The sequence below is a fragment of the Camelus ferus genome, chromosome 11 (genome assembly GCF_009834535.1).
Source record: "Camelus ferus isolate YT-003-E chromosome 11, BCGSAC_Cfer_1.0, whole genome shotgun sequence".
In the NCBI taxonomy this organism is placed as follows: domain Eukaryota; kingdom Metazoa; phylum Chordata; class Mammalia; order Artiodactyla; family Camelidae; genus Camelus; species Camelus ferus.
In genome coordinates this window covers 49,161,887-49,175,071 of record NC_045706.1, presented here as the reverse complement: position 1 = coordinate 49,175,071, position 13,185 = coordinate 49,161,887, and the positions used below count along the sequence as shown (strand labels likewise).

General features: G+C 33.7%; 1 protein-coding gene across 4 annotated transcripts in view; it reads right to left on the bottom strand.

Annotated features, from left to right (window-relative positions):
• The window catches only part of TET1 (tet methylcytosine dioxygenase 1), a 116,548-nt gene that overhangs the window by 31,704 nt on the left and 71,659 nt on the right, over positions 1–13,185 (bottom strand). For all 4 annotated transcript variants that reach the window (XM_032491525.1, XM_032491524.1, XM_032491523.1 and 1 more), the window contains 2 exons: positions 11,844–11,934; positions 11,196–11,289 (listed from right to left, as the gene is read on the bottom strand). In XM_032491525.1, coding sequence (XP_032347416.1) covers positions 11,196–11,289; positions 11,844–11,934 — 185 coding nt within the window. The remainder of the gene's footprint in view (positions 1–11,195; positions 11,290–11,843; positions 11,935–13,185) is intronic.

The window sequence follows — 13,185 nt, the reverse complement described above, 5'->3', positions numbered from 1 at the left end:
CTATGTTAATTGTACCTCAGTAATTTTTTTAAAAAGGGAGAAGAATATGACTATCTAAAGACTATTTAACTGAATGACAAGTCTAAGTCACTTAGGTATTTCATCACAATTTATTTCATTGTAAAGTCTGAATCTTTAAGATGTGATAAATGACAACTAAGTATAACCAAATGATCCTGGATTGGATTCTGAATCAGGACAGTATTTTTTTTTCTTTTTCCATAAAGGATACTATTGGATGTAAGTCCTAAAGATTAGATAATATTGTATCAGTATTGATAATTGTCCTGAGGTCATGTAAGACAATGTCTTTGTTTTAATGAAAAACATACCAATATACTTAGGGGTAAAGGGCATCATGTTTACAAATTAGTGTTAAAGGGCTTGAGGGGGAGGGTATAGCTCAGTGGTAGAGTGCATGCTTAGCATGCAAGAGGTCCTGGGTTCAATCTCTAATACCTTCATTAAAATAAATAAACCTAATTATCTCCTCCACCAAAAATAAAGGGGCTCAGAAAAAAGAGATGGGGAGGGGTAAAAAAGAGAGAAGGTGGAAGAGATAAAGATAGAGCAAAGGAAAGATGGTAAAAAGTTACATTTAGGAAATGATAATATAGAGTATACAGGAATTCTATTCTTGCAACTTTTGAGTAAGTGAAATTATTTCAAAATAATTTTAAGTTAAAAAGTATTCCTATGGTGCTGGCTAAAGTTTTGGGACATTGTGTATTGTATTTCCAGTACAAGCAAGCACTCAAGGCCCTCAGAAATGGACAAGCTCCAGGACAATCATTGTCAGAAACAATCTAAGAAGAGTAAAGAGTAAGTCCTTGTACAATCTGAAGAATAAAAAATGGGGGAACTTTGTAAAGGAAAATCTCACTTTTCGGTTAAACTCAATCTGTGGAACAATGAATATTCAATGTATATTGTTTTAGATAAAATCAGAAATACATCAATGCAACTATGAACTTGAGTAAACCAATTAGTAGCCAAGTCCAAAATACTGTCAGGTTAGTAAGATGTCATTTTGTCTAAACAAAACATGCTGAAAAATAATACCATAAGTGAAATGATACAAACCCAAAATTGAATGTAAAGCATCATTTTCACTAAAGGGAAAAATATGAGCAATGCATTTTTCTACTGAAATATTGTTGGGGGGGGTAAATGTAAGACATTTGTGAGAGGTTTGTATGAATAAAGTACAAAGTAGAGCCACACTCTTTCTGGAGAAAGTGGGAAGGCTTCACAGAGGAGACCTTCCTTAAAAGACTAGAAAGCGTTTGCCACCAGAGAAAAGATAGTACAAAGGCAATTCTAAGATTTTTGGAAAACAAGCCCACAAGGCAACAATGTTATTTAAGGAAGAATTCCACCAATTGTATCCCCACCAGATGGCTTCTCTGATTATATAACTCCTTAATTAAATATATATATTTATATATACACACACATATATATATTTGTATCTATTATATAATATTAGCTCTATTTCTGGGATCTCTGACATGAAGATAATGCTTGTTCTGTTCTCAAGATGTAGCTCAAGGGTCAACACCTCCCCGAAGTCCTTGCTGGACCCTCACCTGCAAAAGTTAGTCTCAGTTACCTTTCTGCTCCATCTATATGCCATTCTCAAGCAGGGAAGTGATAGGGGAGTAGTACTAGCATATTGATGATTGCTTAAGTTGTGGGGGGAAAAAAGGATTAGAGCAGTTTCTACTATAGCAAGCTAACTCAGCTTCTAGTCTTAGAATATTTATACAGGTAAGAGAAAAAAATATTGAAATACCTTTTTAATTCCCCTGCCTCCAAAAACTAGAGGAGAACATTAGATGTATGTACATTCTTGCCTTGTATAAAACAAAAAATATTTGTAATGTTGATGAATAGTATATAGGCATTTAATTATTTCCCAGTATAATCACTAATTTCCCTTACTTAGACTTCATAATTGTTCTTTTGGAAACACAGCATTTTGTTTATTGGATCAGAATCACTACTATGGTGTGTGCTGGTACCTGCGGACACTTGAACATACAAACGCATTGAAACTATTAGTTATACATACTAGAAAAAAAGGTGAGAATTTAGGTCAAATAGACACTGTGATTAAAAAAATAAAAAGAAAATAGTGGTATTATAAACAGAATACTTTTTTTTTTATAGACGTAACAATCTTTCTAGAAGATTCAGGGGAATCAAAGAAAAATATACTGGATTTTTAAAGAGCATAAAAAAGCAGTTCCTTATAAATACTGAAGACTCAACAGCTTTAGTATATACCAGCAATAACCAAATAGAAGTTTGATTTAAAGTTTTAATTAAACATAGCTGTGAGGATTATCTTAAGGGAAGTGCATGTAAATAATATTTCAATTAAATCTTCCTAGATGGAAGATTAAACATTAAAAGATTTTGATTCTAGCCACCAATCTGTTCCCCATTCTACATTTACTTAGCCTGTTTCTAAAGTTCATATGAAAAAGATTTTTTTAAACAAAGGAGAGGAAAATGTCCTTTGAATTTAAAACTTTTCTTCAAAACTATAGGTAAAAATTCAGTACCAGCCTAGCAGTGGTCTACCTTAACGGGTTAATGAACAATGTCAACAAAAATGGACATGTGGAAAATGAAATGGAATTTAAAAATCAACAAAAAAAATTTCAAATTAACTATTAGATCAATACATAAAATTATAAAAACATGAGACACAAATTTTATAATATTAGGATGGGAAAGGCAAGATGAAAATCCTCTGAAGGCACAGAGAAAGTGACAAAAGTTTGACATGCCAAGAATTTCAAGCTTCTGTACAAGTTAACAGTCAAGCACTAAAGCTAAAAGAAAATGTAGTATTAGACAATGGCAAAGTATATGACAGAAGTATAATTATTTACAAAAGTAAAAACTAAACTAAAAAAAAAAGGTTATGAAGAGTGAATTCATAGAAGAAATACAAAGGGCTAATAAATATATAAAGAAACCTAACTTTACTAGTTAAAATGCAAATTTAGTCAAGATACTGATTTTTCACTTAGTAGGTTAACAGTGTAAAATGGATTCCACCAGTAAATTACTGTTTTCTTCTATTAATACTTTTTAACAACAATAAGAAAAAGATTTATTCTTAATACAAGTATTATAAATCAAAAATCTGGGAAGAATCTATCCTTGTTCAGCCTTTTTTTTTTAAACACTAAGCAAGTTCTTTGATGCCTTCTTTATAATTTCTAATACTGGATCCAAACCACCCACGAAGAATTGAAGGGTATAGTCTATTTCAGTGTTCAAAGAGGAGCAAAATCTCTTGAGTAGCTTCAGCTCGAAGACAATCCTATGTTTGTTTAATCAAACATTCTTGAAATTTAGGAAGTTATAGAATCATCAGTTTTACCATAACTTATATTGACTATCATGCTTCTGGTTACATGCTTCAGCAGTTGCCCACCATTTTTAATTGCAATTCCTAACATCTTAACTCTAAGTTTGGGTATACCCTAAATTGCTAAACATTATCTCAGAGGATAAAACTAGGATGGGTTTTAAAATTTGAAAGTAATAGGTTTTTAAAATTTAATTTTAACAGAGAACTTTAATTTTATGCTTGGATTTCACACTGATTTAACAATTTAAATTTAAAAATTAAAAACAGTATAAAACTATATTGCTTTTTTTTTTAAAGAGCAAATAAAATGATCCTAGTAATATAATCTTAGCTGTAAAGATGCCAAGGAGACTAGGGTCCTACATCAGCTCCAAAGAAGGACTAGGTTAGAATCACAGCTAGAAACAATATTTATATCAAGTGTTGGGTATATTACTAGAGTGACATCATTTGAGTTTATCAATCATCATGTGAGACAAAGAACGGTCAAATTTTCAACACGAAATAATTGTGGTCACCCCCCTCCCCCCCCAAAAAAACCCAATTCATTCATTAAGATCATTTAAATCTCCCTATATATTATAATAAAATGAACTTCAACCTAGGGAAGGCAGGAGGTGATGACTAGGTACATGAGGGGTATTCTTGGGTGGTGGTGATAATATAATTCTTAATCTGGGTGGTTTTACTTCATAAAACTTCACTGGGCTGTACACTCATAATTTGTGTACTTTTCTTTGTGTACATTATAGTTCAATAAAAAATTTCCTTAAAAAAATGAACTCTATAAGTAAGGAAGCTAACATAAAAGTAGTTCTAATTCTACATTAGCAGTCAAAACAGGCTTAAGTAAAAAAAAGTGGTTTAAACAAAAAAGGGGCAAAGCCCAGGAAAAATATAAGTCAGTTTAACATCAACTGACAGCATCAACTTCTTGGCTTTTGCCTAATTTTCATCACTGAAGTATAAAATATTTTCCTCACATTAGCAATATTTTGCAGACACCAAAAAAGTTGCCTACAACATCAACTACCCTTTTATTACACTGACATGGTAATACACAGAGGTGCCTGATGTGGGCACAGAAATAAGCAGCACCATGGTACAGCTTGAAGACAACCAAGGCAGATATTAGGCAGAACATTGAAGCAAAGCAATCAAAAAAGAAAAGTCTTTGAAGATTATATAAATGTATAAATTCAGGCAAGATGTTTTGAAAACTTTCAGATACTTTGGTTTACACCTCACCCCAAAATTCTGGTCACATCAGATCCAAGAAGGCAGTAAAACATTCACTTGTACATATTCATTGCCACACCTGCTCTACTAATATAAGCAATCCTGCAGAGGGGAACCCATGAACTGGGACCTGGTGTGAACTGCTCAGGCATTGGACCCATCTGTGGCAGCCTGTTTGAACTCTTCTCCCAATACTGCCATCCCCTCAAAGGCTCACCTGGGCAGAGGAAGGGGGTGGCTGGAGTACAGGGAGTTAAGAGAGCTTAGTGCATCCAAGAAACATCACCCGTTTCACCAAAGCCTACTGAGTAACAAGATAACCACTCCCTGACAAGATCCAAAGTGACAACAGAGGAAAAAAGTCAGAAATTTCTATCAAAAGCGAACGATTGGTGGCGGTGGGGGGGTGGGGGTGGGGGGTGGTTAATGACCACCTGGCAAAGAAGCATTTCCAAGAAAAGAATGAAACAGTGTTATGAGCAAAGGCAAAACACTGTAAGACTGGCTCAGAAAGTTGCCCTGCCCAGTTAGAATATGTTGTTACGCTTTTTTGTATGTGACCATTAAAAAGAGAAGCAATAGAGGGAGGGCAAAGCTCAGTGGTAGAACACACACTTAGCAGGCAGGAGGTCCGGGGTTCAAGCCTCAGTACCTCCATTAAAATAAACAAACAAATCTAATTACCTCCCAGGACCCAAAACAAACAAAACAAAATAATAAAAAATAGGGGGAAAAAAAAGAAGAAGAAGCAATAAACCCCTCCTTCAAGAAAAGGAGACAAGTCCAGCACTAACAAAGTAGAATAGAATCCAACCACTATTACCACACATAATTCTGCCCACAGATGAAAAAATATAGGTAAAATCACTAAATGTTTGCTTTAGGTTAATGTTTAATATCAAATACACGACAAATGTACACCATGCAAGATGAAAAGTAAATTTGGAGCAAGACAATTCACCAGTTAAAGGTTTATTAAATTCCTTAGTTTAAAAAAATTGACCTTCATTTCCTCTCCCTCCTTCTTTTCCTTCATGGCTGCATTAAGTTCCATATATGACTTAATTGTGCCAGTGTCATTCAAAATTATGTCCTAAAAACAATGTAAACTCTAGAGAAGATTTTCACTCTATTTTTCATTTAATCTCTATCAGGAGCTCAAGTTTGAGTTGAACAATTATAGCAGATTATCAATTCTAATACTAAAGTGTCCTATGTCTCAGGAAAAGCTAATAATGTGTATCACAGCAATACCATTTCAAGATACCAATTCCAATTCAAAGTATTCAATATTCTGTAATAGTCTTATTTAAACTCCATACTCATTCACTTAACAAAAATTTAATGAGAGCTGACTATATGCTGGGCATTGCTCCAGGCACTAGCAAAGAACATGAGTATTTTAAATGACAAAACTTGGAAAGTTTGCAAAAAATAGTTTGATTAACATTATCATTTTTCTAACATATATAATCATTTATGAGACCTATTCTTTTCACAGATGCACAGAATTAATTCTTTGTTTTGCTAAAGATGTGAACTGTTTCTGTATTTGTGAAAAGTGCTAGATTTTGAAAGAAATATTGCAAAAGGGAAAATAAGGAAGTTATTCTGCTATAGCTGCTTCATGGAAAATGCTAAATACATACATAAACATATCAGTGCCAGATATTGGGAACAAATCTCTACCATTTATATCAGGGAATGTGCAAGGTACTACAAGGGGGCAAAACATAAAATAACAAAACCATACTGTTAAGAATTATGTAAGTGGGGAGCAGAGGGTAAGAAAATTATTACCATAAAAGTCAGGATGGGAGGTTCTTGGGGCTTCTGGGAATCTATCGGTGCTGTATTTTTCAGCTGGGTTGTTATTTAATGAGTGTTCAATTTATAATTATAGGTAAACTGTACCTTTATATTTTACAAACTTTTTTTTGTTGATATGTTCCATAATGAGCAACACTGATGCTTAATGCCTTTATTTTGAGTTTTTTTTAAGCTTTTAAAATTTTTCTTTAAAAAAACATTGGGGGAGAAGTAATTAGGTTTGTTTGTTTGTTTGTTTATTTAATGGAGCTCCTGGGGATTGAACCCAGGACCTTGTGCATGCTAACCAGACACTCTATCTTTGAGCTATAACCTTCCCCCAATGCCTTTATTTTGTGAATAAAGATTCACAAATTAAAGGATTTCCCCTTTAGAGATGATAGGGCTGAGGTAGATTAGATTAGATGTATTATATATTAAATATATCGAATAGGGCTAAGATAGATATATTTCACAATGTCATTGTAGTATCCTTAACGTGTGATATTTGTAGTGAAGAAGAGATACTGCATTTTGTCATAGCCAATCTCCCAGATGTCCCCAAGTGATCACCACCACCTGCATTTATGCTCCTGCATCGTTCCTACAATGAACAGCGCTAACTTGTGTAGCAATGTCCAATGCTAATGTTATAAAAGACACTGTGGCTTCTTCCTTGTCATCCTTTGATTGACTCACTCTAAGGAAAAAAAAAGCTGCTGTGACATGAGGAAACACTTAAAAAGTCCAATGGTAAGAAATCAAGTCCTCCAGTAAACAACTCTCAAGGAACTAATGCCTCCTGCAAAACACACAGGACATGGCCCGTCTAGCTGCCCCACTGCCCCAGTCAGGTATTCAGATGATGCATCCTCAAGAGAGACCCTCTTCTGGAAGCACCCTGCTAAGGTACTCTCAGATTCCTGACTTACAAAAAACAAATGAGATAATAATGTTTGTTGTTCAAAGCTACTAAATTTTGGAGTAATTTGTTAAGGAACAGACAAGTAATACTGAGTTTATCAAGTTATTACTTAGAATGCTCTGTATAAAACATAAACCAGATAGATAACACATCCCTAATTAAAATACTTGAAGGGCTTCCTATTGTTCATGGACTAAAACCCAAATTTCTCACTACCAGCTACAAAAGCATTCATCCTGACTTCTGACTACATTTTCACCTTCACCTGTTTCCATTTCTACCTCCTAACTTCACTAGACTCCTCCTAGATTATTAAAGAATGTAGTCTCTTCCTTGACCTTTGTACTTGCTGTTTTCTCTGCTTAGGAATGCTCTTCCTTGCATTCTTGGGGGTATTCTTTGCATCTTAAGCTCCTTTTTGTTGCTCAGTTCTCAGCATAAAAGTTCCCTTACCAGAGAGGCCTTCCCTGATGACCCATTCATAATGAGAAAACCCTGGAAGATTCCCACTGAAGAGAGGAACCAGGAAAGAAGACAATATTTAAAGCAAGATAAAATTGAAGTTAGTATGTTAGAGTAATTAATTGTGTTAATTGAAAGAAAGAAATTAACAGTAAAAAATTTGGAAAAGAGAATATAAATCTGTCATTATAGATTATATGATTGTAACTCTGAGATACATAAGAGAAATAAACTGGAAAACAAGAAGCATGTAAACTCTATAGGAACAAAACTTTAAAACACTCCTGAAGGACAAAAGAAAACATCAAGAAATGTAAAGGCACCGTGTGTAAGTTAGGAAGAGTAGACATCAAAAATGTAAATTCTCCAAATTCTCTCAATGATTCCAATAAAAATACCAAAAGGGCTTTATTCTTGCAATTAGACAAAGTGATTATAAATTCAGATGGAAACATAAACAAGGCAAGAATACTCTGCAAGTTTTTGAAAAATTAAAAAGTATTAGCTCTGTCAGGTATTAAAACATATTATGAAACCCAAATAATTAGAATAATTTGATGCTGATACAGAGAGATGAAACACTGACATGACAGAAAAGAAAATCTACTGATATGGGGTGAGGGTATAGCTCAAGTGCTAGAGCACATGTTTCACGTGCATGAGGTCCTGGGTTCAATACCCAGTACCTCTTCTAAAAATTAATAAATAAACTTAAGTACCACCCCCCAAAGAAAATCTAATGATATAAACATTAACAAATAAGTAGGGAAAAGATGACTAAGTAAGTGGTGTTGGATAACTGGGTAGTCAGTTGGAAAAATGTAAGTTGTGAATAACATTCTACACACAAGAGGGATAAAATATTTAAATGTGGAAGAAATGAAATTAAAATATTACAAAAAGAAAATAGAATGATTCATAAGCTAGAAATGGTAAAGATTTTTCTAATTAAGATATAATACACTAAAGTCATAGAAGTTTTCCTTTAAAAAATTTTGATGTAAAATTTCATTTAAAAAAATCTGAATGGTAAAAAAAATGACAGAAAATACATTTGCAACTTTTATCACAAATGGTCAATTTTCTAAAGGAACTCCAATAAAATGAATAGTCTAATAATCCAATAGAATGGATTTTAAAAAGGGCAGTCTGACAGAATACAAACTTGTGGTTGCCAAGGGGGAGGGGGTGGGAGGGGATAGATTGGGAGTTCAAAATTTGTAGATACTGACAGGCATGTTCAGAATAGATCAACAAGATTATACTGTATAGCACAGGGAAATATACATAAGATCTTGTGGTAGCTCACAGCGAAAAAAATGTGGCAATGAATATATGTATGTTCATGTATAACTGAAAAATTGTGCTCTACACTGGAATTTGACACAACATTGTAAAATGACTATAGCTCAATTTTAAAAAGTTAAAAAAAAAAAAAAGGGCAGTCTGTATATTAATTCCTCCTTTATAGTATTTTAAATCAACTGACTCTCTTTTTCAAGAGTGAATAAAATATAAAAATAAAAATAAAGATCACTTTGGCTACTGTTTAGATATATCTTCACCAAAACTCTTACATATGGGAGTTGACTTGTGTGAGTAAATGTTTTGTAGAAATTGAGAAAATATGTAACTTTTATAGTGGAGTTGACACAGTGTGAAAAATCAGTGCATCCCAAGAAGTTGAACCATGAAAGGAGGAAACAATAGTTCACAACCACTGACCCCCAAGCTGGACCCCAACCATTCATGTGATGGAAATTGTAAGGAAAAGCTTACATTTCAAGGGAGCATTTCAGGAAATTTTATTTAGCTCTTGAGAGGCAAGGTGACCCAGCAGACATTCACGTTACTAGAGAGTAAGTGAACTTTAGTCTAAAATGTGTTTGTGACAGCTGATAAGACTCAGGGCCAGTTTCTTCCCATCTACAGAAAGAAATGACTGGTAAATCTTAATTCATGTTCATATCCCCAAGTATCTAGCCCAGGGCCTGGCAATGGAAAGGACTCAATAAGCACAAGTTCCTTCACCTATCTTTCTCATTCTGAAAATTTTTTTTTCCCCTCTGTCTTCCAAATTCACCCACACCGTAACAAAGTGAAGATGGGTATCTTAGGCGGAACTGCATTCTATTGCATATAACAGAAACCCCCACCCCAAATAACAGGTTTTGAAGAAATGAAACAAAATTTCGCTCACTCATTAAATCCAGATTTAAGAAGCCTGAGGTTGGTACAGCAAGCAGTTCTATTGGTCTCACCGATAGGGACTCAGGCTTTCTTCCCCCCATCCTAGTATGTATTTTCTACTAACAAGTCAATTTGTGGTTCCAGATGGCCATTGGAGCTCCAGCCATCAAGTCCATGTTCTATAAATGTTGAGTGAAAGGAGACAGACACAGAAGAGTACATTCTATATGGTTCCAGTTTTATATATTTTATATATATATATATATATATATATATATATATATATATATATATATATATATATATATATATATATATACAGTTCATCAAAAAGACCTTTATAGCAATGAAGGTTAAAATAGTGGTTTATCTTTACATGGAGTTATCAACTGGGAGGGGCCAAAGGGAGTCTTCTGAGTACTAGAATGATTCTGTCTGTGCTGTACATACGGAGAACTCCTTGATAGGTTCATTTATATTTTGACAAGACTATGCACTCCAGATAGATTGATGATATGTAATAAAAGGTAGTTGTTATCATTATTATTTTATTACCATTATGCTAGTCATCATTATTGACAAACGAAAGCACAGGATCTCGAAAGGATCCTTTGGTCAAGAATTTCAAATAGTCAGTATCCTTGTGGATGTGAATATCCTCCTGAAAATATACATTTGGCTATGAACCTGTTTTTTAGTTGAGAACTTTCTAAAGAAGCTGAATCCAGTTCTTATTCTTAGAGCTCTGCAATTTTAGAACACTCATAAGGAGTCATAGAAACAATTTTAGAAATATGTTGTAAAATTTATGGTTTTGTTTTCAATATTGTATGATTTTCATTAAGGTGGTGCTATGAGACACTGAAGTGGAGTTTCAAAATAACTGACAAAAATAAGACATAAGCAATATATATAGTTTAGTACCATTTATTAATGCCACCTAATTATAAATGCATTGAATACACTCTAAAAGTAAAAATCCGGTAAAATTGGTGACCCTAGACCACTGGGTACCAACTGGGAATGGCCATACCCTTTTGTTTGTTTAACTTAAAAAGGCCAAGCTAAGATAGCTTCCTTATTTCCCCAGGAATAATGGGAGTGGGTATTTTTCTAGTCCACGTGGTTTATATGAGGAATAAATGCATTTTGAAATATGTATAAATACAAAATACTTACCCACTTAGCAATTGGACACCCATGAGAGGTTTTTCCTTCCTTCCCCGTGTACACTACTATTTCTATTCTTATTGCGTTTCCTTTTTGACCATACCTGAATATGAAACACAGTGAATGGAAAATATTTACATAATACATTTTTAACATCAGAATGTGCATAAGATGTAGATATACAAAAGTACAAAAATCAAACACTCTTCATTTTATTTTTTAATTTACTTTTTTAAAATTTACTTTTGTGTGGCAGATATTTTTATTAGTTCTCCAGTTTTATTTACTTGTCCTTAAGGATCACTCTTTAAAAAAATGGCCTGGCTCCAAGACAGGCAAAAGAAATGTGAACGCAGGGTTGATGGAGGTAATTTTAACTATTGCTACCATTATACAATAATATAAAAATAAGTTATTTTGAATTTGACAAAAATAGCCTTGCTTTGTGAGTGTCTTTTTGAGGGCCCAAAGGCTCACATGATGAGGGACTCAGCAGGGACACCAGGACACTATGCTTTTCCTGGGCCCTAAGAAACATCCAACTCATACTCCTGAAGGTTTTCCATTCACCTCATGCTTCTTCCCAGAGATAATTTCTCTGCATTGAGTCACGTCCCCAATAATGAATGATTTTAACAGGGAAGTATATTTCCTCACCTATTCTCCATGATTTCCCTGACAGCAGCAACACTTGGTCCTGCCCCAAGGTGTGTATAATATGGGCCTTTGTCTTTTTGTATAACTCGATCTGTGGAAGGAATAAGATTATTAGACCCAAAGATTTACAGAATTGCATAGGGGCAAGGAAGAGCTATATTTACTTTTTTTTTTCCCCTTTTCTGTATGGAACAATGAATCTTGACAAGATTTTGGTAAAGTCTAGGACAATAGGCCCTGGAATTTAGCTTATTCCTTTCTTTCTGCTCCTAATTAATTTACCCTTCAAGAATCACACGAGAAAAAAAAAAAATTTTTTTATTTATTGTATCTCCTACTTAACAACAAAAAAAATCTATAATAATTGAGGTAAAAAATTAAAAGTTATCCAAGAACAATAGAATTTAAAAGCCTGGCCTCAGACTCCTATTAGAATTGAGCCCAGCAATTGCTCTGCTAAGAATTTATTCTACTTACACATGTGCACAATCACATATTTATAATGCACATGTACACAAGAATATTCCTTGTTAAATTGTATGTAATATCAAAAAAAAGAGAAAGAAACACTCTTAACATCTGTCAATAGTGATAGTTTAAATAAATTTGGGGATGTTTGCATAGTGGAATAAAATAAAGCTATTAAAACAATGATATTTACAAATATTAAAAAAAATCTAAGATTTTAGTAAGTTAAAAAAGCAAGTTGCAAAAGTAGTATGTTTTAAAAGATCTAAACTTTGTAAAATTGGAAAGAAAATTAAACTCAGTAATGTTACTTCATACAGAAAAACTGTAACATGTTTTTCTGTAGATAATAGAACTGTAAAAAGACTTTGCACCATATTTCCAACCCATTTTAATTTTCGTTTTTGAGTGTGAATTACATGTTTCTTAGAAAACATTATTTTTAACTAGGCCTGCCTCTTAGAATCATGTCTAACTAGAATCACTGGGCAATGCATTTCTGTACCTACACCAAAATGTCATTACTTAACCATTTTAACTGGACATGAAATACAACATAGGATTATTTCTGTGGCTACTTAAGCAAGATACAGTGAATAATTTTAAACCTGTTCATGATCTAGAGCAGTGGTTCTTGGTCAGGGGGGACTCTGCCAAAGGGGACATTTGACAGTATTTTGGGTTGTGACAATTACACGTGAGTTCTAGTGTCATTGGTAGCCAGTGAGTGGAGGCCAGAGAAGCCACTGAACTGCCTACAATGGATAAGGCAGCCCCCCTACAACAAAGAATTATCCCATCTAAACTGCCAATAGTGCTAAATTTGATAAACCCTGACCTAAAGGTTAATTACTCTTAATCTGCTAGAACATAA